The following is a 23075-nucleotide window of genomic DNA, read 5'->3' as shown; positions in this document are numbered from 1 at the left end:
AATAGCCAGACATGAAAGCAACCTAAATGTCCACTGACAAATGAATGGATAAAGATGTGAGAGAGAGATATATATATATATATATATATATATATATATATATATATATCTCCGCCCCCGCCCCCACACACACATACACAATGGAATATTGCATGCGTGCTCAGTTGCTCAGTTGTGTGTGACTCTTTGCAACACTATGGACTGTAGTCCCCCAGGCTCCTCTGTCCATGAGATTCTCCAAGCAAGAATATTTCCTCCTCCAGAGGATCTTCCTGACCCAGAGATCAAACCTATGCCTTCTGCATCTCCTTCATTGGCAGGCGGATTCTTTACCACTGAGCCACCTCGGGGAACACAATGGAATATTATTGCTCAGTGATAAAAATAATGAAATAATGCCATTTTCAGCAACATGGATGGACCTAGAGATTATTATACTAAGTGAAGTAAGTTAGAGAAAGACAAGTATCATGTGATATGGCTTATGTTTGGAATCTAAAATAATGATACAATGACCTTATTTACAAAACAGAAATAGACTCACAGACACAGAAAACAAATTTATGGTTACCAAAGGGGGAAAGGGGTGTAAATTAGAAGAGTGGGATTAACAGATACAAGCGCATGTGTGCCAAGTCACTTCAGTCATGTCTGACTCTTTGAGACCCTGTGGACTGTATTCTGCCAGGCTCCTCTGTCTGTGGGATTCTCCAGGCAAGAATACTAGAGTGGGTTTCCTTGCCCTCCTCCAGGGGATCTTCTTGACTCAGGGATCAAACCCAAGTGTCTTATGTCTCCTGTATTGGCAGGTGGATTCTTTACCACTAGTACCACCTGGGAAGCCCAGCAGATATACTCTACTGTATATAAATCAGATCAAGAACAAGGACCTACTGTATAACACAGGAAACTGTATTCAGTACCTTGTAATAATCTATAGTGGAAAAAGCCTGAAAAAGAATACATATATATGGATATTTACATATATATATATATAAAATATATCTGGATCACTTTCTATACCAGAAACAAGCACAATATTGTAAATAAATTATGCTTCAGTAATAAATAAATATATCCTCTCAAACTTACAATGTCACTACTGTACACATTGCATATTCTTAATATATATAATATAAATACCCTCACACTTGTCTACACAGACTCATATATGTTTATAAACATGTTTGTATATATGTTTTCAACTAAGTGCATATGGTGATACAATCGCATGCCAGTGCTAGGTCATACTTCCTTGCTAAAATCGTTGTCACTTCTGTTTTTCCTGATCAGCTGCAAGCCAGCGTCCTCCCGGTCCCCAGCCACAGCTAGGTGCTTGCACCTCTTGGAACTCACAGGCACCTGCCACACGTAACCCTGTCCTGTTTCTGCTCGTTTAGTTTCATCCTCCGGATGGGGAACCCTGAGTCACCATGACTGGGACAGAGTCATTGCCTGTATTATTTCTAGTTCTTTGGGTGTGAATTCTTTGGTATGCTGAGTCCATAAGCTATTTTTCATAGTGGAGAGGTTCTTTCCACAATTTGCATTTTTGGTCTATAAGTCTACAGGGAAGTTTTGTTATTGCCTTGCAAGCTCATGGCATCCAAAGTATTTTGATGTTAATACTTCAGCTTGGGATGTCTATACTGCGTGGGTAGCTTAGACCTGGGTCTGACACCAGTGCATATTTTAGGTTTGAGGCTCTGATCTTGTATATGTATCTCTCATTTTGCCCATGTCCTGGGAGAGCATCTCAACTCCTGCAGTGATCCCAGGCTGATAGCGGAGATGTTCTATTCTTTTAATCAGTTCTGACACCCAGCTTCAAACTGGGAGTGCAGATTTGATTTCCTGCCAGCAGAGCAGGACTTAGAGCCTGAACCTAGTCTGAGACTGGTGGTTAGTCCCTGATGGCTCAGACAGTAAAGAATCTGCCTGCAATGCAGAAGAACTGGGTTTGATGCCTGGGTCAGGAAAAACTCCTGGAGAAGTGAATGGCAACCCACTCCAGTATTTTTGCTTAGAGAATTTCATGGCCAGAGGAGCCTGGCAGGCTACAGTCCATGGGGTCACAAAGAGTCGGACACGACTGAGTGACTAACACTTTTCACACTTTCAGTCCCCGATTAGGCATTAAGATCTTAGCCCTATGAGCCCATTTCTACCCCTGGTTTTCCCACTGGGTGTGGGGTGCCTCTCACTGGTATAGGTTCCCTTCTCTTAGAATCTGAAAATTACATTTTCTTGCTTTTGAGCTGGACTTGATATGTTAAAATACTTAAAAATATACTATCTCGCAGCTTTTATATGCCTGGAGTAGGATGGGAAATTTTGACTTGTGTTCACCCTGTCATGTTTATCTCTGTATTCCAAATGCCCTGTTTGATAAATAGTTGGTTGGGTACATCCCTCCATTTTTCTCCTTTCTTGTCTTCTGTTCTGTCCTCCAATGTTGTTCCTGCTTCCCAAGGAGTCCATAAAGAATTTTGGTTTCTGAAGAGCCCTTGACCCTGGCCAGGCTGCAGGAAGGGAGACAGATCCTCATTGGGTCAGGGCTGTAGTGCTGGGCCCAGAGCATATTGCCTCCTGGGGATTTGGGCTCTGCCCTGAACTCTATGTGGGGCAGAAGGTCCCTTGAGTTGGCTGGATGGAGTGGGGACGAGGTTCACAGGAAGGGCTTGAGGCTGCCAGCTGCCCTTCATTTGTGAGCCAGACAGCCCTTGGGATCCTAAGAATGACTCTTATCCCCAGTCTCTGTGTCTGGGAAACAACAAAAGAACTACACTGGGAGAGCCTGATTCCAGGCTCCACTGGGCTGGCTCTGTCCCTACAGAGCCTCGTCCCAGCCCTGCGGGTCCTAATTCAGCTTGGGTTTGGGACAGAGGGCCAGAAGGGCCCATTCTGTGATGCCAGAAGGCATGTCTTCCCCATCATCCATACCCTCTTCCTGCTGCTTTCTACTTTGCATCTGTGATGCATGAGTGAGTGTGAATGTGTGTGTGTGTGTGTGTGTGTGTGTGTGTGTGTGACAAGTGGGTGTGGCTCTCTTGGGAGAGCTCCCTTCAGAATTCTATAGCCATACAGGTTAGAGGGGCCACAAAATCATGTTCATTCCCTGAATATTGGGTGAGCACTTGCAACGTGCTAGGAAGACAGTTGTCAGACATATAAAAATACAAACAAATATGGACTTACAATAGTTCTCAATGCTCTAAAGCAAATGTACAGGGATCTGGGAGAGAATAACAGAGAGAGGGTGACATATTTAGAGTTCAGGTTCCTGGAAGATCTCCCGGAAGAGGTGACTTCCAAGATGAGCCCTAAAGGAGACAGGGAAGAGCATTCCAGCAGAAACAGCCTGAATGAAGGCTAAGAGGGGAAGACATCTTGGAACATTCTAGAAATGGACTAGAGGCCAGTGTGGGAAGGAAACAGCCCGGGAGAGGGGGCTGGGGAAGCCAGTAGGGTGTTCAGAACTTTGGAGGCAGACAGGACTAGAAGTTTGGACTTTCTCCTAGTGCAGGGTGAAGCAGTTAAAGTTTAAGCAGGGAAGAGTATGCTCAGATTTGTAATGTGATGCTCACTCTGGTTGGCAGCCCTGTAGGGAGAAATGGCTGTGCCAGGCCCAAGTAGGCTTGGGGATCTAAGCGTGAGAGAAGTGCAGCCCAGAATTCCAGGAAAGGGGGAATAGAGAAGGATAAACCAACCCTCACATTCTAATATGACACAAGTGCCTGTGAGCACTAACTTTGTTGGGGGTACCAGGAAGGCTTCCTGGAGGAGGTGGCATCTGAGAGAGGACTTTGAGAAGGAAGGTGAGGTGGAGGCCTGCACTCCCAGCCTAGGGAATAGGTTGGGTAAAGTCTCGACAGTGAGGGGGTGCAGACTGGGTGTGATGAGTCAGTGGATGTGAAGTGACTCCCCAAGGATGTAAGCCCACTCTGGTGGCTGAGTCAGCACTGAGGCCCAGTCTCTGATGGAGAGCAGGTCTCTGATACCCAGTCAAGATCTGGCACCAAGAACTGACATTGAGGAAGTCCCCAAATGCCCCTGCCAAATCAGTGTACCCCAAATACCCAGAGTCAGAGAGTGTGTACTTCCCCAGCTGTGGTACATTTGCATGGTGGGGAAGAGGAAGTATGGGCCACAGCCAGCCCCAGAGGGCCTGGAGGAGGAGCCTCTTCTAGAGCCGAGAGAAGCTTAGCTGGGGGCCTCCCCAGAGGCAGCTCCTGGGGACTTCTGGGACCACAGCCAAGACGAGGCTAGGTGGAGGGAAGTGAGAGGTGACCTTGGTCTGGGCCCAGTCGTGAAAACCTCCGCCACCCCTGCCCTGGACTGACAGCCATGGCCAGGGCACAGCAGCTTCGGGCTGAGAGGTGAGTGCATGGACGCTGCCCGCCCGGGGCTTCCTCACTGTTCCCGGCAGGCCTTGCAGGGCAGAGGCCCACCCTCCTGCAGCCGCTTATCAATGTCAAAAGTTGAGAGGTTGGAGTTGAGTCAGACCCCAAATACTCAGAAATACAGACTCTGAGAACTTTTTAAAGGAAACTCCTAGTAGTGGCTCACTTCCCTCAGGCACGGGTGAAGACACTGAGGCTCAGAGAGGGGAGTGACTTTCCCAGGGTCACGGAGGAGTGGGTGGTGGAGTCTGGACGGGAACTCAGGTGTCTGGGGCCCAGGGGATCTCACTACTCCACAGTGTTGAGTAATGGCTTTTCATCTTCTGTTCAGATGGAAGCACAGAATCTGGCTGTTTTCCAGGGCTTGGCTCAAATGTCAACTCCTTCAAGAAACCTTCCTTAACAGCCCCCTCCAAACACTTGCCCTGTTTCCTTCTTCTGTGTAGTCCTTACTTCTCTGGCATAATAGTCTGTACGCACTCATCTGTTTTCTTTGTCACTGGCTCCGCAATTAGAAGGAAGTCCCATAGGGTATTTATCTCTTTTGATCATTGCTATATCCCAGGTCCATCTAGTCAAAGCTATGGTCTTTTCAGTAGTCATGTGCAGATGTAAGACATGGACCGTAAAAAGTGCTGAGTGCCAAAGAATTGATGCTTTTTCATTGTGGTGCTGAGAAGACTCTTGGGGGTCCCTTGGACAGCAAGGAGATCAAAACAGTCAATCCTAGAGGAAATCAACCCTGAATATTCACTGGAAGGACTGATGCTGAAGCTGAATCCACTACCTTGGCCATCTGATGTGAAGGGCCGACTGATTGGAAAAGCCCCTGATGCTGGGAAAGATTAAGGGCAGGAGAAGAAAGGAGTGGCAGAGGATGAGATGGTTCGATAGCATCACCGACTCAATGGACATGAACTTGAGCAAACTCTGGGAGATAACGGAGGACAGGGAAGTCTGGTGTGCTGCAGTCCATGGGGTCGCAAAGAGTCGACATGACTTAGCAAGTGAACAGCAAATGTCCCAGGATTTGAACAATGCCAGTACTAAGTACTTAGCAAATGCGGCTGAGTGAGTGAGTAAATGAACGAATAACAGATGGATGGATGAATCTTTGAGCTGGAAAATGTCTTTAGATCATTCGGGACCAACACTGTCATTGTATGGATGAGAAAACTGAGCCCCAAGGAGAATAAAATATTCACTCAGGGTCACATGGAGTGAGTGGCAAGGCTGGGGCTCCGAGCATAGCCTTGCCAGGGCCTCACCTCGTTTCTCAGGAGACATTCTCTGAGTTTCCTCGGTAGGTCAGCCTGTGCTCTGAGCTGTGGGGGGACCTGAGCACATAGGGCTTGGTTCCTGCCTTTCTGGATCAGAGCCGCAGATGACATCAGAAAGAGTGTGGTAAAAGCATGGAAGTGGCTCAGAGGGTCACCGGGGATGGGTCAGGCTGGTCTGGCTGAAGTGGGCAGCAGAGGGCCCCTGGGGGACTCTGCGGCTAGAAGTGGGAGCCGGGATGGAATTCCTGAATGTCAAATGTCAGAAGGAAGGTGTGTGTGTGTATGTGTTGCAGGAGGGATATCAAATGCAAATGCTTGGAGGGTGATTCAGGAATGCCCTTCCAGGGATTTTCCTAGCAGTTCAGTGGTTAAGACTCTGCACTTCCACTGCAGGAGGTATGGGTTAGATCTCTGCTCAGAGATCTAAGATCCCACATGCCGCGCAGTGCGGCCAAAAAAAGAAAAAGAATGGTCTTCAAGAGCCACAGAGGGTGGTGCTGGGGGCTGGGGTGAGGTTCAGGAAGGCAGGAGCCAAGCCCTATGTCCTCAGGTCCCCCCACAGATTCCAGCTCCTCCAGCCCCCAAGTCCTCAGTGGAGGCTGGGCCTGGCATGTAAACCTGAACCTTCCGGAAATAGCTGCTGTTTGAGGTTGGCGCACCTCCTGTTTCTCAGGGCACATGGGTCAGAGAGATGATGCCCAGAGCCGACTCCTCCCTCCTAGTCCTGGTCCCCTGGAAGCCGTGCTTGCCCCTCTATGGAGGAAAGGTGCCCTTCCCCCCTCTTTCATGGGGCTGTGGAGCCGCGCCTGGGGTCTCTGTCTCCCTGTACCTGGATGCCTATTTAAAAGTGAGGTCTGGATGCCTGAGGCCGAAGTGGAGGATGTAATGGGAGGGCAGCAGATTTCCGGTAGCAGGACTTTCTAAGGCGTGAGGCATCTGAAGGTGGAAAGGGCTGCTGTGGGGGCATTGAGTGCACTTTCCACAAGCGTGTTTTGAGCGCCTACTGTGTGTAGGAGGCAGGAACCCTGAACTAGCTGCTGCCCCAGGGTCTTTCCACCTGTCACCCAGCTCCTCCTGTTCAGGCCTCCCAAATGGACTTTTCATGAACAATATCAATCTATGGGCTCTGAGTGGACTTCAGTTCAGAGAGGTTCTGGCTGAGGTCACCAGGGGGCAACTCTTCTAGGGGGACTTGCTGCCCATTTTTTTGCACCCCTGCTTTTGCCTGGTGCAACAACTCCTTGGTTCAGCTCCCCGGCCCCGCCTCGCAGGCAGCCAGGCTGTTCCCACGTGGCCCACAGTGGCTGCTTTTGTTGTTGTTTAGTTGCTAAGTCGTGTCCGACTCTTTGCAACCCCAAGGACTATAGTCCATCAGGCTCCTCTGTCCATGGGATGTCAAGCAAGAATGCTGGAGTAGGTTGCCATTTCCTCCTCCAGGGGATCTTCCCAACCCAGGGATCTAACCCACGTCTCCCTTGTCTCCTTCAAGTCTTCTACACTGCAGGTGAATTCTTTACTGTTGAGCCACAGTGTCAGCCCACAGTGGACTTGCTGTAAAACAGACACAGAGAGTGGGCTTGCACCTCCCTGAGCACCTACTATGTGCCAGTGCTGTTCTGGGCACTGGGGATACAGCAGTGAGCAGGGTCCCCGCTCCTGTGGGGCTTCTCCAGCTACGCTTGTTACAGATGTGACCTCCAAACCCTCCCGGGATATGAATACCTCCTTGGGCCCCATCTTGGAGTGGTGGAGGGGTCAGAGGTCAGAGCGGGAATTCAGGTCTTCATCTTTCACCTGTGCCCTCCCCTCTGTGACACACAGGTCTCCCAACATAACCCTTCTTTGCCCCACCACCCCAAGGCGGGGCACAAGCACCCTTCATGAGTAGGCTCTGCTGCTCTCCCTGGCCTCATCCCTTGTAACTTACCCCTTCTTGCATAGTTGAGGCCTCTGCACCCACTCTTTCTCTTGCCTGTTGTCCTGGGTCGACTCCTCTTTACCTGGTGCCATTTCTTCTGGAAGGCCCTCCCTGATCATCCTCAGTCTGAGCACACCTTGCCCTCCCTGCAGGTACAGCATCCTCGCTTCTCCCTCTGATAACTTCACCCCCATCTGAGAAGTGCCGGCTTGGCGAGCTTTCTTGCCTGCTGCACTACTGATTCTTCGAGGGACTAATGGCTGGGCTCCTGCTGTAGCTTGAAACGTTGTGGACTTTTCCTTCACAGCTTCTATGATTACTGAAATTATATAATTATTTATCCAACTCCTCCAATCAACCATGAAACCCAGGAAGGCAGAGGCCACATCCTAGAGTTCTTAGGACAATATCTGAGTTACAGTAGCTGCTAACAATATTATTACTGTTGTTATTATTTTAGATGGGAGAGTGATGCTGCGAGGGCCTGGGATTTATCTGAGTTTAACACAGCCAGCTGTTGGGAGCTTCAAACCAGGGCCAGTGTAGCAGTGACTGGGAAAAAATTCTGGAGCCAAATCCCAGTTTTTTTACTTATTGGGACAAGTTTGTTAACCTCTGTGCCTCAGTCTGGAAAAAGGTGACACTGTCTTAGAAGGGCCCCTGGTGCTCCGTGCACTTAGGACATCGTCAGCTGTAGTTACCATTGCCTGTTTCCCTGCAAAGGGCCGTTGCTGCCTCTCCCGTTCCTTCCTGCCCCACCGGCCTCCTACTGAAGGTGAAATAGTCAGGAAATTCACCGTCTCAGGGGAGAAAGTGGAGGAGGAAGTTTCTCCCAAGGATGTTTGCTACCACAGGACCCTGTGTGGAAAGTGAGTGGGGAGGCTGCTAGCTTGGGAGTGGTAGGGATTTCCTGTGCCTGCCCACCGCCAGCCTGAGTCACCTCCTGGGCCAGCCTCCAGAGTCCTGAGTTAGATCCCTGCAGTCCAGGTCACTTGGGGCCCAGCGGGGTTCCAGCTGGCTCTGAGGTTCAGGCAGCCCTGCCCCCCTCTCCCACTCTGTTTCCCAACTGCTGCAACAGGAACACGATTGCTGATGGCTTCTAATTTCTTCATCTGTCTACAAGCAGCTGGACTGGGTGACCCTAGCTGCTCCTCCTCCCCCGCCTTGGTGTTCCGTTTTCTCTTCCTCCATCCGTCCCTCTCAATCCCCTCCTCTGCTCACAGATTGCTCTTCCCTGGGGGTTTTAACCACTAGTCACAGGGCAGAAGGTTCTTACCACTCCCAATCCAGCTGGGACCCCCTTCAACTCCACTCCCTGCAGGACTCCAGAGCCACACACCAACTTTTGCAGGACCATGACCTGGGTGCCCCAGGGGCCTCTCAGATTAGCACATCCCAAAATGTGTCCATCAACCCTGCTCCCCTTCCACCCATCCTGGTCACAATACGGGTAATATGTGGGCGTCACTCTTGACACTGCCCTTTCTTTCACCTCTATATCCAAACAGTCCCCAAACCCTGCTGGTTGTAACTCTGGAATGACTCATAAATTAGCAGTGTATCTGTTGAAAATGCAGAAGGCTGCAGAGAACAGAGGAACTGATAGTGGCTGAAACAAACAGAGGTTTATGCTTTCACATAATGAGAAGTTCAGAGGTAGGCCACAACTGGTTCTGCCGCTCAGTGACTTCAGGACCAGAGTCCCAGAGATTCCTGTGATCATTCCCATGTTTTTGCCTCGTGAATGCAATGTGGCTGCTGCAAGTCCAGATGTCACATCTGCTTTCCAGGCAGGCAGTTGGGGAAAGAGGAGGAGACCCTGCTAGCTTTGTCCATCTCTCTGGATCTTGAAGCAAACCCTCTCCCAGAGGCTCCTACAGCAGATTTCCTCTTAGGTCTCTTTGGTCACATAGGTCACATGGCTGCTCCTAGCTGCAAGTGGGTCTGGGAAACAGCAATGGGATTTTTATGTTTGGCTCAGGCCAAGTGATCTATCACCTTGGGGCTAGGCTTTGTCATCGTGAAAAGAACTGGAGCTTGATTAGTTAGGAAGAAGCAGAGGGCACAAAAATGGCACAGTGTCTGTTATCAGGTATCCCTCCTGTCTGTCTTCTCTTCTTATCCCCACTGTCTGGCTCAGGCCCACCTCATCTCTCAGCTGGACTATTTCAGGGCCTCCCAGTGGCGCTCTGTCCCCCAGTCTCTGCCCTCCTTTTTCTCTCCACACAACTGCCCGAGTTGGCCTCCTAAAGCCAGAGCCCTGTTGTGTTTTCGCTCTCTTCTGAAGCTGTCCATGGCTCCCCCTTGCTTATAAAATTCCTTAGCTCAGCTCTGGAGACCCTCCTCAGCCTGGCCTCATCTGCCTATTCAGACTCTGATCACACCGGACTCCAACCACAATAGACTTGGTCCTCAGAGCCTTAGCACCTGCATTCACTCTGCCAGGAAGGAGGGCAGGCATTCCCCTGCTCTGGTCCTACCCGGTGGACTCCTATTCATCCTTCTAGACCTGGCTCAAATGTCAGCTCCTCTGTGAGGATTTTCCCTGGGTGTAATCAGCCATACTCTCAGGGAAGCAGGTGACCCAGGGCCTAGAACAGGGTGTAATAGGCAGGGGTGCTTGATGCTCTGCTCCTGAATGAATAATGCAGCCCCACAGAGATTTGCTAGATTCTAGTATGGTTGTTGACATGTGGCTCCGACTCCAGACGCCTGGTCTGTGTCACAGCCTGGCATGTGAAGGGTGTTGAACAGAGAGTGCTGGGTACATGGGTTCACTTGGCTCAGGGCCTTGCACCTTGCAGCCCCTCAACACTTCAGGATGATAACCAGCATTTCTTCTCCTCCCACCACCCTCAGCGACTTCGACCAGCTTCCTGACGACATTGCCATCTCAGCCAACATCGCTGACATTGAGGAGAAGAGAGGCTTCACCAGCCACTTTGTAAGAGAGACCCCTGCACCCTCACCCTCTGACCTCTGAGCCTCCAATGCTTTCCTCTCCTAAGTTCTATCCTGGTGGGTCTCACCAGGGCAATTCTACCCTCCAGGGGACACTTGGCAGTAAATATCTGGAGACAGTTTTAGTGACCACAACCTGGGGTGGGGCATCCACTGCATGGCATCCAGGGATTCTGGTTCATGTCATGTGGTGCCCATGACAGGGAAATACCTCACCCCCAAAGTGATACTGAGGTCGAGAAATTATTATCTAACCCTAGGGCCTCTGGACCTCCACCATCCTCTACCTCTGGCCTGTGAGGCCACCCCTCCCCCCGCCCCCGGTCTGCAAAGCCCCAATCCCTGGCTTGCTAGCTCAGCCTGTGGTTTTTGTCCTTAGGTTTTTGTCATCGAGGTAAAGACGAAAGGGGGGTCCAAGTACCTCATCTACCGCCGCTACCGCCAGTTCTACGCCTTACAGAGCAAGCTGGAGGAGCGCTTCGGGCGGGAGAGCAAGACCAGCCCCTTAACCTGTATCCTCCCCACGCTCCCAGGTAGGCAGCGACTGGCTGCCCCAGGTCGGAGCCCACCAGCTCATCTCTCCTCCCAGCTCTCTGGGTGCTGTTCGGTGCTTCTGTTTTAGCATAAACCGTTCTATTTTAGTGAAAACTGTTTATTTAATCCATGCCTCCCTCCTGCCAGTCACAGGCTGCCGCCTCTGGCTCTCTGGCCTCGGAACCCTTAACCTCTGAGCCCTTGACCTCCTGTGCTCTATGACCTGCACAGCTGCCCCGCTTTAGCCATCCACCACCAGGTTTGAGCGCATCAGCCCCGGCCTCTCCTCCTGGACACAGGGATCCCTGTGTTCCCCATGTTAAACACAGACTCATCTTCCAGCCCCTCAAGGGGAACTGCCCTGTAACTCCTCAGTCCCCCGTGGGTGCTCCTCCTTCCCTGCTCTGCTGGGACACCGTGGGGGCACACCCACTGCTGCTTTTGGATGGCCTCTACCCCCTGCCTCCTGGCCTTCCACCCCTACCCGATCCTAGCACGCACCTTGGAACAGTGCAAACTTCTCGGCTTCTCAAGGCCAGCCTTCGTGAGCCCAGCAGGAGAGAACCCTGCCGGAGTGGGGTGTAGGGTTCATGGGGTGGTCTTGGCTGTGCCTGCCCCACCCCACAGGCTGCAAAATACTCCCTGACCTTCCCTTCTTCAAGCTTCAAACCCCATCTCCAGCTGGGCTTCTTCTCTGCCTCAGCCAGTGCCTGAGGTTCCCAGCCAGCAGCCAGCCCCAGGGAGGAAACTCACCGGTTCCCTCACCCACCCTTTCCCCATCTCTGGGTGGCAGGGAGGAGGGGCCCCTCCTGCTCTCAGCTGATCTCTCCTCCCTGACAGCTTGTCCCTTGCGACCCCTGTAGATTCACCTTCTCCTTCATCTACTGACTGTCTGCCAAGCTTCACCACGGGTGGGCTTGGTCCTCTTTCATCTTTAAGCAAAAATGTATCCTAAGTGAGCATTCTAGCCAGAAGCCTCTGTTAGCCCCAAGGGCCCTCAAAGATCTCTCCTTCCTTCCACAATAAATCTTGACTTGCTGTCTGACCTTCTCATCTTCCATCCTCTGCTCAACTCACCAGCCGGGTTTCAGCTCTTCCTGCTCTATGAGTTCCTCTGGGGACAGTGGCCCATGACCTGATCCATGGGTACAACTCAGGCCTCATCTTCCTCATCCCACTTCTTCCTCTGGGATGCTCTCTCCAAATTTCTGTGATGCCAGCCTCTCCCAATTCCCTTCCTGTCTCCCGTGGCTCCTCCATCTCCTTACAGAGTCACCTCCTCTGGTGCTCCTGGGAAGGTGGGCACCCATCGTCCTCACTTTTGTCTTCTCACTCCCCTCCCTTCCTCCTCTCTGCCGCCCCACACAGGTAATTTGACCTGCATGCCTATGACTTTAGTTGCCCTTTCAGTTCAGTTCAGTTCAGTTGCTCAGTCATGTCCGACTCTTTATGACCCCATGAATTGTGGCACGCCAGGCCTCCCTGTCCATCACCAACTCCCAGGGTTCACTTAAACTCATGTCCATTGAGTCGGTAATGCCATCCAGCCATCTCATCCTCTGTCGTCCCCTTCTCCTCCTGCCCCCAATCCCTCCCAGCATCAGAGTCTTTTCCAATGAGTCAACTCTTCACATGAGGTGGCCAAAGTACTGGAGTTTCAGCTTTAGCATCATTCCTTCCAAAGAAATCCCAGGGCTGATCTCCTTCAGAATGGACTGGTTGGATCTCCTTGCAGTCCAAGGGACTCTCAAGAGTCTTCTCCAACACCACAGTTCAAAAGCATCAATTCTTCGGCATTCAGCCTTCTGCACAGTCCAACTCTCACATCCATATATGACCACTGAAAAAACCATAGCCTTGACTAGATAGACCTTTGTTGGCAAAGTAATGTCTCTGCTTTTGAACATGCTGTCTAGGTTGGTCATAACTTTCCTTCCAAGGAGTAAGCGTCTTTTAATTTAGTTGCCCTTTACTTGCTACTAATCCCCCAGTTTCTCACTACCCCAGGCCTCAGATGCTGCCCTCCTGCCACTCCCAGACACCAGTGTGCCTCAGGGGCAGTGGCCAGCAGGAGCCAGACCTATCTCACATTTGCCTTCTGGGGGGCTCTCTGAGTGGGTGATTCAGAGCCCCCTGAAGTTCCCAGAGAGGACATTTGTCTTTGATCAGCATCATCAGTTTCCCTTTCCCCACAAACACTCTGTCTTGCTTTCGAGGAAGGATTCACCGATCCACTCCTCAAATATTTACTAGTTTGGCCCTTGTTCTACACCATGGCTCTTTAACCTGGGTGGCATATTGGAAGTACCTTGAGGTTAAAAGATTGTTGATGCCCATGTTCCACCCCCAGAGATTCTGATTTAAATTCTTCTGGGGTGAGTCCTGAGCAATGAGATTTTACACACTCCTTGGGCAACATGAATGCACAGCCAGACTTGAGGACCACAGTTCTAGGTGATGAGACTGTAGCTGTGAGCAATGCAAAGATCCTGTTTTCTTGGAGCTAAGAATCGTGTGTGTGTGTGTGTGTGTGTGTCTGTGTGCGTGCGTAGGAAAAGGCAATAGATAAACAGTTAAAACAAGAAAAGTATCAGCTGATGATCGTATAACAGAGAATGCACATTGGATGGCGGCCCCCAGAGCACTGTGGGCCAATGAGCGGGAGGAGCGCTGAGCTAGTGGGAAGGGTTCCTGCCTCCAGTGGGCAGCTCCTGGCCCAGAGACAATGCTCTTGGGCCAGATTCCCAGGACAGCTCTTTGCGTTTTCTCAGCCAAAGTCTACATGGGTGTGAAACAGGAGATCGCCGAGATGCGAATACCTGCCCTCAACGCCTACATGAAGGTAAGGCGGGGCTAGGCCACGTGGCTCCTGGGAGGGGACAGCGTGCTGAGCACAGGGAGGGGCCCAGGTGGAACCCTGAGAGTGGCTTTGGGAACTGGGGCTGGCTCTCCTGCTCTGATGGCCCTCATCTTCAATCCTTAAAGACCAGGTCTGGGGAGAGAAACAGGACATATTCTCAGGGTTCCAGGGGATGGGGCAGGAGCAGTGGAGAAGATTCAGGAAGACACACCTTGAACTGACTAATGGCTGTTCTGAGCCTCCTGGTAGAGAGGAGAATAGGATCCAATGCCTGCCCCGAGGTCCCCACTGTCTCATGGGAATACAGACAGATGAAGAACGGCCTGTATAACAGGGACATGGCAAACCAGGCCCCCAGCTTTCTCATATAACACTTACATATGAACAGGACACAGGCTGGATTTAAGTGGTATCCATGGGCCTTGGACAGATGCCCGTATGTATTCCCCAACCTGTATACTGTCTGCGTCCTCAGGAGATGGGAGCACAGAGGAAGGAGCATCTTACAGACAGACACAAGGCTGGTTAGGAAAGCCTTACACCAATTAAAGCCGTGCAAGAAATGGATAGCGTTCCTAGGGTAGTGGGCACCCCATCACTAGAGGTATACAAGACATGGCTTGATGGCAACCTTAGGAAACTGGAGAAGGCAACCCTCTTCAGAGCCAAGAGGCATCCTCAGAGACAGTGAGACCACCCTTTCCTCTCTACTCTTACTGGAAAAGAGCGCCGAGCTAGGAGTCTCTTTGGTCTGGGCTCTGTCATTCTCTGTGTGATTTAGGGTTAATTGCTCATCCTATCTAGGTCTCAGTTTTCTTGCCTATGAAATGAGAATGTGCCCCCAACTTTCTGATTTCACAGGAGGGGACTGATGTTGAGAAAAGGACAGAAAAGTGCTTTGTAAACTGTGAACCTGCCTCCAGAATGTGAGACAGCATGACTCCTAATGGAGTGAGGGGGCAGGAGGAGTGCGGAGGGGGAAGCAGAAGGGAGCAGGAGGCTGGCTTGCCCTCCCCAGCGGCTGCAGGACTCCTGGGCTCTGGGTGGAGAACAGGTAGGGTAGGAAGGCACCTGGGCTCCAGCACTGGTGGCGTCTCCCCTCCAGGGGGCGCTGTGACAGCTGCTCCTTTAGGGTGGCTGGCTCCTCTAGTCTCCTCCAGCAGGGCTGGAAGGAGCCAGAGCAAGGAGGCGTGTGGAGCTGGAGCTCTTTGTTCTTCACCTGGTCTTGGCAACCAGCAGCCTGGAGAATCTCATCTCTACCTGTCTGTCCGAGTGGGTTTCTTGAAACCAAAAGGTCAATCAGTGTATTGGTAACCCCACCCTGGGCTTGGAACATTCAGAGATGGGGAGCTCATTACCACTCTGCCTGACCCAGGCTGCTCATCCATTGTTGGACAGCTGTTAGAAAAGCCCGGCTTCCTGTGACTTCTACTCACTGGTTTCACCTCTGTCCTCATTAAGAATAGGGTTCATGTGATAACGACAATTGCCTGGAACCAGGTGGTGTACAACTAGGAGGCTCTTGATATATCCATGCATTTGTTGGAAAAATGGCTTATTTAATTCTCTCAATAACCTGTGAGTTCAGTACTCTTATCCCTATTTTAAAGTGAGGAAATGCAGGCACAGAAAGGTAGAGTCGCTCCCTTGGTGTCACAGAACATTTAGTAAGTAGGATGGGGTTTGAACACACATCTCTGTGACTCCAGGATTTTGCTCTATCCACTGTACTGTGTTGGAATAAAAGTAATAGCAACAATGATAACATTCAGCTTGGATGGGGTCCTTGCTAGATGCCTGTTCTAAGTGTTTTGCACAAATTCACTTATCTAGTCCTTCCACAATCCTACAAGGGAGGTACCCTCACCCTCATTGTATTAATGAATACACAGAGGCATCCTTGCCAAGGTCACCTAGATGAGTGGCAGATTCTGTCCCAGGCACAGCCTGGCTCTATCTGTGCCCTTGAGCTCATCTCTGGGCTGCTGTCTCCCATCCTCCCCATAGAGCAACTGTGCCTTTTCTGGGCTCTGAGTTTGCAGTCCCTCTGGTGTGGAGTTCCCGGCCTCCCTCCATCCTGCCGTCCCCATGGGGTTTTCTGGGGGGGCTCTGGGTGCCTCTGGAGCTGTAGCACCCAAAGCCAACTACAGTGCTCCTGGGGACCTGTGCAGTGGGCAGCTTGGAGGGATGACCCTGCCAGGTTCTGGGTGCTCTGCATCTTCGCAGCTTGAGGGTCATTGCATCATGGGTGTTGCAACCAGCATCAGATAATCAATCTCAACCCTACCACTTCCTAGCTCTGCCCACTGACCTGGGCACTTTCCCACTCTGATCATATAATATGACATACAGTATCAGGAAGCGTCATTTAGGTGGTAATGTCACCAAGTGTTGTTAATGTGGTTTATCTGGGAGGTGCTTCCCCCACCATTGTCTCATTCTGACCTAAGGGATGAGCTTTGGTGGCAGATGGCTCTGGGTGACCAGCTCTGTCGCTCACTAGGCTGTGCGGCCCTGGGCAGGCCCCTTCACCTCTCTGACCCTCACTCCCAGGTTATTGTGAGAGGGAGCGAGGTCACACGGTGTGTTGCTCAGTGCAGCGCCTGAATAGTCACCACCATATCATGTCATGTGCTGTGTCTGGAGGGCTGTGGGTCTTTTCCAAACGAGCTCTTCTCAAGTTAGGTGGTCCCTCCTGACCTTGAACCCGGGGGGTAGATCTTGTGACATGTTTCATTTACCCTGTTGAAATTTCAAAATATATCTTGTTTCTTTATCAGGCAAAGAATGCATTAATGGCCGGGGAATAGTGTGTGTGGGGGGAATGGGGATGGAGCTACGGGGCTGGGATGCCAAGACTGCTGACCCCCGACCTGTCCTGCCTTCTCGGCAAACGCAGCACCTCCTCAGCCTGCCCATCTGGGTGCTGATGGACGAGGACGTTCGCATCTTCTTCTACCAGTCGTCCTACGACGCCGAGCAGGTGCCTCAGGCGCTCCGGCGGCTCCGCCCGCGCACCCGGCGAGTGTAAGTGATGGGGCCCCGTGCTCACAACGGCCCTGGGCTACTTGCTGCTGACCGGGTAGGCTGTCCTGGAGGCCCCTGCCGCGAAGGCACTCTTTCCCCTGAAAGAAGGCAAGGTATATAAACTGGTTCTCTTGTCTGAGTCCTCCAGGGTGGTTTGGGTTGTTAGGTAAGCTTGGAAAATCAAGCGTAGGGCCTGGACGGACAGAAAGTGGGTGTGTTTTGATGTATGACACGACTGGCCAGAGGACAGGGGCTGTGACGAGAAAAGCTTGTTGCCATGGCAACCATTGGCGATGGCCCGAGGGCTTTGGGTGCTTGGGGCTGGGAGAGTGGGGAAGGGAGGAGGAATGATTCTGTCTGCAAACATTCTTCCCATCATCGCCTGGGACGCCTTGTTCCTGATTAGTTTTAGTTCCATGGGGCCGGCTGTGGCTCCTGGTGTATCACACTGGCCACCAGGGGGCGCTGCTGCTCACTCCCTTATTCTAAAGGGCCCACAGCTCCCTCTGGCCCCTTCTAAGCAGGGGGTAAAAAAATCGCTGAAAATTCAAGCCGATGAAATAGAGCTGCTGCTGCTGCTAAGAATCGCAGGACAAGGCTCCTGAGCCCCGCCTGCCCATCCAGCTCCTCCCTCCATTCCGGCCAGTGTCTCCTAGTGTCCTCTCCAAGTCGTGCATGGCCATTTCCCACAGGCACCCAGGCAGGTGTGGCCTGAATTCCAGCTGTGCCCCACAGCAACCCTGGGTCCTGGAGTGGAGCTCAGCACTTTCTGAAGCCCATTTCCTCAGCCGGAAGATTAGGGGTTGAGTGTGGGGAGTAACGGGAAAGAGTTGGCAAGCTATGGCCCTAAGCAAATGTTTATCTGAGCCTCTGCTTTCTGGTCCACAGAGGTGGGGGGGGGGAGGGGTGCAGTCCCTCCTCCAGGGCGATAAGGGCTGTGGGCAGCGTGCTGGCACAGAGGAGCAATTGTAGCTGCATCTTTAACTTCTCTGCTGAGGCCCTCCTCTGGGCACAGAAGCAGAAGGGATGACAAGCCCCTCTTCTCTCTCCACAGAAAAAGCGAGTCCCCACAAGCTGCTGGCATTGACCGCATGGCAGCTCCACGAGCAGAGGTACCCTCCCACCTCACCACTGGGCAGCAGCCTGGCTCCACCTCCAGCCCCTGAGCCCATCCTGCTGGTGCCCACTGTGTGCCTAGGGCGGGGGTTGGGTACAGGGCCGGGGAGGGGAGGGGAGTGGAGGGGAGGGGAGTGGAGGGGAGGGCCCACAGCCTCAGCCTCAGACATGTCAGAACCCCGAGCCAGACCAGGGGAGGACCTGTGATGAGCACACAGAGGCAGAGGGTACCAGCCAGCCAGCATTCATTCAGCAAGCTCAGCCCCGCCTTGGGTACCAAAGCTTCAGAGGTGACTTAGACCAGGCCCTGTCCTCAAGGGGTTCACAGCTCCCCAGGGACACACTCTTAAACATGGGCATTTCAAAACCAATGTGGTCAATGCTCTGGGGACTATGGGGGCACAGGAGTCCCCAGTGAGGCCTGGGGGATGGGGAAGTTACCAAGTCCGGGGAGTTTGAACCCTTCCCTGTTGCTCATGCCCCCAGGCTTGGAAAGAGCAGCTGCTCTGGAGTCAGGGAGACCTAGGTTCTAAACCTGGCTTCTCCCTAACAAATAGAGTGGAGCATCAGAAAGTCACTCATCCTCCCTGAGCCTCAGGTTTCTCATCTGTTAAATGCGACACTGGAGTATGTAAAGCACTGTAGTAGGAACTTGGTGAATGTTTCTTCCCTCCTTCCTTACCATTTCCTTCTCCCAGGCCCTGTTTGATTTCACTGGGAACAGCAAACATGAGCTGAATTTCAAAGTTGGAGATGTGATCTTCCTTCTCAGTCGGATCAATAAAGACTGGCTGGAGGTAAGTTTGGAGGTGAGCATGGAGGTGAGACTGAAAATGAGGAGGAAGTGAGGTTGCAGGTAAGTTGGAGGTGAAGTCGTTTTGATTCTATGAGGGATCAGAGAAAGAGGAGGGATCTGAGAAGGCCCCAGGGAAAAAGTGCTGTCCAAAGGTGTAGATCGGGGAAGCCTGAGGAAATGTTGTGTATGTGACTAGAGCAGAAGATTCTGGCACCTACACTTGCCTCTGACCCCATCAGTGGTCACATTAGAAAGTCAGTTAACCCTCTGAGTTTCATTCCTTGTTCTGTAACAGGGTCTCTCAGCCTGTTCACTCTGACATGTGGGAGCAGGCAGTTTTCTGTTGGGGGATGCCCTGTGCACTGTGGGGTGTTTAATGGTGACCTTGGCGTCCATCTGCTAGATGCCAGTAGCACCCCTCCAGCTGCAGCAATCAAGAGCGTCCCCAGACCTCTGGCCCCAGAAGGCAGAATCACGCCCAGTGGAGACATGCTGTCTATAATCGGGTAAAGTTACTCACCACTCAGGGAGTGAGTGAAAGTGAGGAGGGAGACTGACTTGAACTCCAGCGTCTGACGTCACATCCTAGCTGTTTTTAGCTAGCTTTGTGACTTTGGGAAACTTACTCAACCCCGTGGTTTCCTCTCCCGTAAATGGAGATAACCCTGGCTGTTTCTTCATAGGTTTCTGGGAAGGGTTGAATGAGACGCAGCTGTTCAGGGCTCGGCCCATATAGGGCCTGGGTATGTGGCATCTTGGCCATGCTTTGTCCCTGCCAGCAGCAAGCATGGCCCTTACACAGGCTCAGAGCACAACTGGAGATGGAGGGGGTATCACTGAGTGGGAAGTCCTGGCCTCGTGCAGCCTTTTGGATTAAGTCCTCTTGTTATGAAAGATACCCTTTTCTTGGGGCTCCTGAAGCGGTGTGTGAAGGAGCTTATGGAACAGGTCCCAAGGCAGGGCCAGCCGCCAGGGGTCCGGAAACCATTGAGGGAAGGGGAGGGTCCCTGGCACCCAGGGGCTGGAGAGGAGTATGGGCCAACTGTTCATCTCACAACTTGGTTTGATTTTTACCCCAGTCCCTCAGCTCTGTCTCGGGTACTCACGAGCTCTGACAGCTGAAGGGTATTGCTGGGTCATTCTCCAGAACAGGAAATGTTTGTTGACTTCTTGTTTTCTACAAGGTTTTGTGGGTCAGTATGCTAAATGACTTCTGGCTTCAGATGGACGGGAGGGTTAGGGAAAGAGCAAGAGTACTACCTCAGCCTCAGTTTATATGTCTGTAAAAGAGGCTGGAACAGTATGTCTTCCATGGGGTTATGAAGATTAAGAGAACAGGTGACAAAGCACAGCAATGGCTAGGTCTTGGCTGGAGTTAATAAAGAGGCCTGGCTGGAGGGAGAGTTCTGGTTGTTTGGTCTAGAGCAGGCGGTGTCCATGGTTGGATGAATGAATGAATGGGCTGCGCCTCTAACCCTCTCCCTCCCCTATCCCGTTTTCCTCCTGGACACCTACCATCATATGACTGCCTGTAAAGTTCACCTGTTTACCTGTGCCTTGTCTGGAGCACAGTGGAAGCTCCAGGGGGGAGAGCAGGGATTTCCATCCCTTCTGAGTGCCCAGAGCCTACCCCTTAGCTGGCACTCAAGAATTAGTCAAATGAATGACTGAGTGAGTGAATAAATGAATGAGATGAAAGCAGGTTTCCAGATAAATTCAGGTCTTGACTTGTTCAAAAATGGATGTCTTGGGGTGAACAGCTTGGTGACCTTGTCCACTTTTTCTCTTTCTTCTGCATAAGGGGGCCCAGACCTTGTCAGCCTTTCCCCATCATTATAAAGGGGCAGGACCCCGAGACATGGCCCTGCTGCCTCTCCCAGCACCCACAGGGCAGTGTCTTCTTTCTTCCCTCAGGGCACTGTCCGGGGAACCACAGGCATCTTCCCAGTGTCCTTTGTGAAAATCCTCAAGGACTTCCCAGAGGAGGAAGACCCCACCAACTGGCTACGCTGCTACTACTATGAGGACACCATCAGCACCATCAAGTTGGTGGCCCGCTGGGAGGGAGGGATCTGTCCAGCCTCCCTGGCCCTCCCCAACCCCACCCCACCTCTGGGCTCCAAGACTAAAACCTGATCACATGTCCCCCGACCAAACACACATACCTGAAAGCCTGCAGTGGCTCCCACCATCCTCCAGATAAGTCATACCCCGTCACAAGACTTCAAGGTCCAGTGTGACCTGGCCAGCTTCATTTCCTTGTCCCCTTCCTGGCTGGCTGCCTCCTTACTCCTGCCCACTCTCTCCTTAGGGACATTGCAGTGGAGGAGGACCTCAGCAGCACCCCACTGTTCAAGGACTTGCTGGAGCTCATGAGGTGAGGGGCTAGGGTGGGAGTTTCGAGGTCTGTCAGACACCCTGCAGGAGAGAACAGAGGGAGGAACACAGCACATTCAAGGGCTGGGTGTTTTGTATCTATTTCATCTTTTTGTTTTGCTCACCACATTAGAGATGGGGGGAGGGTGGCTGCAGAGAGGTAAAGGGGCTTGAGGTTTGTGGGCCTGGATTTGCTGAAGTTTTTCTAAGTCAAAACCTTGGACTTGAACCCTTCTCCATCAGGGAACCACCACCTCCCAAGACCCAGTTATGAACAGTTGCTTTACAGAATGGAAATGGCATTGTTATAATCCTGACTTTTGAATTACTTTTACAAGTAATATCTATTCATTATTTTTTAAAAAGAATGTCAGAAGTCATGGAAAAGTATAAAGAACTGAAATCACCTCATATTTTACTCCTCTCATTATCTGATGTGCATTCATATTTCTTCAGCTCACACCCCACCCACACCCCACTCCCCATAATTTTATTATTTAGTTGGCTACAGAGCATTGTTCTGTGGCTGCACCATAACTAAAGCAGCCATCCCCTTTTGTTGGCATTTAAGTTATCTTCCACTTTTTTACTATAATACTGTGAATAGTGCTGCGATTCGCCTATTTGATGTCTTGCCTGATTATTTCCTTAGGATGATTTTCTAGAAGTGAGGTTTGGGGATCAAGGTGTTTGCAAGTCAGATAGAGCTTCTGACCCATTCTGTCAGATTTACCTGTGGAAAGTTTGAATGGCTATTCACCCGTCTACCTGTACCCAGATCAGACACTTCCAGTCCTTCATGAGTTCTTTGTGGCCACACACAGGGCTGTCTCAGGGGCTTTATCCTCCTCTACTCTGTGCTCAATAAAACCCACTTCTCTTCCCCATGACAGTTCTTAAGTCTTCAGCACATTATAAGACATTTCAAGCTGTTCCACAAATTTATTGTGAAAGTCCCATTTTCCCCTGGAGGTCTCAGTTTCCCCATCTGTACAATGGGAGATTAGACCACTCAGATGATAGAACCAGTGTCCAGCTCTGACCTCTTCCAATTCTTAGATCCCGGCCCTAAATCTCCCTCCATCCCCTCTCCCTGCTCCCACACCTAGGCCTAAAGGCTGCTGGACCTTTCCCGAATTCTGATCTCTCCCACCCAGGCGGGAGTTCCAGAGAGAGGACATTGCCCTCAACTACCAGGATGCTGAGGGGGACCTGGTTCGGCTGCTGTCAGATGAGGACGTGAGGCTCATGGTGAAGCGGGCCCGAGGTCTCCCCTCCCAGAAGCGTCTCTTCCCCTGGAAGCTGCACGTCACACAGGAGGACAACTACAAGGTCTACAACACGGTCCCCTGAGTCAGTGGTGTCCCTGGGGCAGTGAGGGGACTCCTGGCAAAGAGCCCTCTGAGGGCATTAGGACCAAGAAGGGCTGGGTGTGTGGGACAGACTTCCTGGTTCTGAGTTGGACAGACCTGCTGACCTTGGCTTGTACATTTGGTCTCTAAATTAAATAAACCATTTCATCTCAAAGGGGCAGGCTGAGGAAGAGAATGTCTTTGGAGGAAAGAGAGGAGAGGAAGTAAAAACCCATTCATGAGTATCACTGAGGGATCATTTATATACAGAAGAGGGCCCTGGCTTTGTGCCTCTAATTCAGCCACCTGTTTCCTCGCCTTGTTCCCTTGTGTGGGGAAACCCAGTGACACTCCTGTCCCTTCTGGTCACTCCCTTTTAACCCCTTTCCAAGGAGTAACCACTTGCCTCATGGAAGTCATCTTTGCCTGGGTACCGTCTGGGTCAGGCCAAC

At 51.5% G+C, this 23075-nt stretch overlaps 1 protein-coding gene across 1 annotated transcript; it reads left to right on the top strand.

Annotated features, from left to right (window-relative positions):
• The first annotated feature begins 4210 nt into the window (after window positions 1–4210).
• Window positions 4211–22788, top strand: NCF4 (neutrophil cytosolic factor 4). The gene is made up of 10 exons (XM_055566184.1): window positions 4211–4379; window positions 10461–10545; window positions 10942–11095; window positions 13868–13938; window positions 16856–16983; window positions 18038–18095; window positions 18798–18896; window positions 20810–20940; window positions 21207–21272; window positions 22429–22788. Exons 1-10 carry the CDS (start codon window positions 4348–4350, stop codon window positions 22622–22624), a joined length of 1020 nt encoding a protein of 339 aa, XP_055422159.1. The 5' UTR covers window positions 4211–4347; the 3' UTR covers window positions 22625–22788.
• Window positions 22789–23075: the final 287 nt, after the last annotated feature.

The sequence above is a fragment of the Bubalus kerabau genome, chromosome 1 (genome assembly GCF_029407905.1).
Source record: "Bubalus kerabau isolate K-KA32 ecotype Philippines breed swamp buffalo chromosome 1, PCC_UOA_SB_1v2, whole genome shotgun sequence".
In the NCBI taxonomy this organism is placed as follows: Eukaryota; Metazoa; Chordata; class Mammalia; order Artiodactyla; family Bovidae; genus Bubalus; species Bubalus kerabau.
This window is presented reverse-complemented; position numbering and strand designations above follow the sequence as displayed.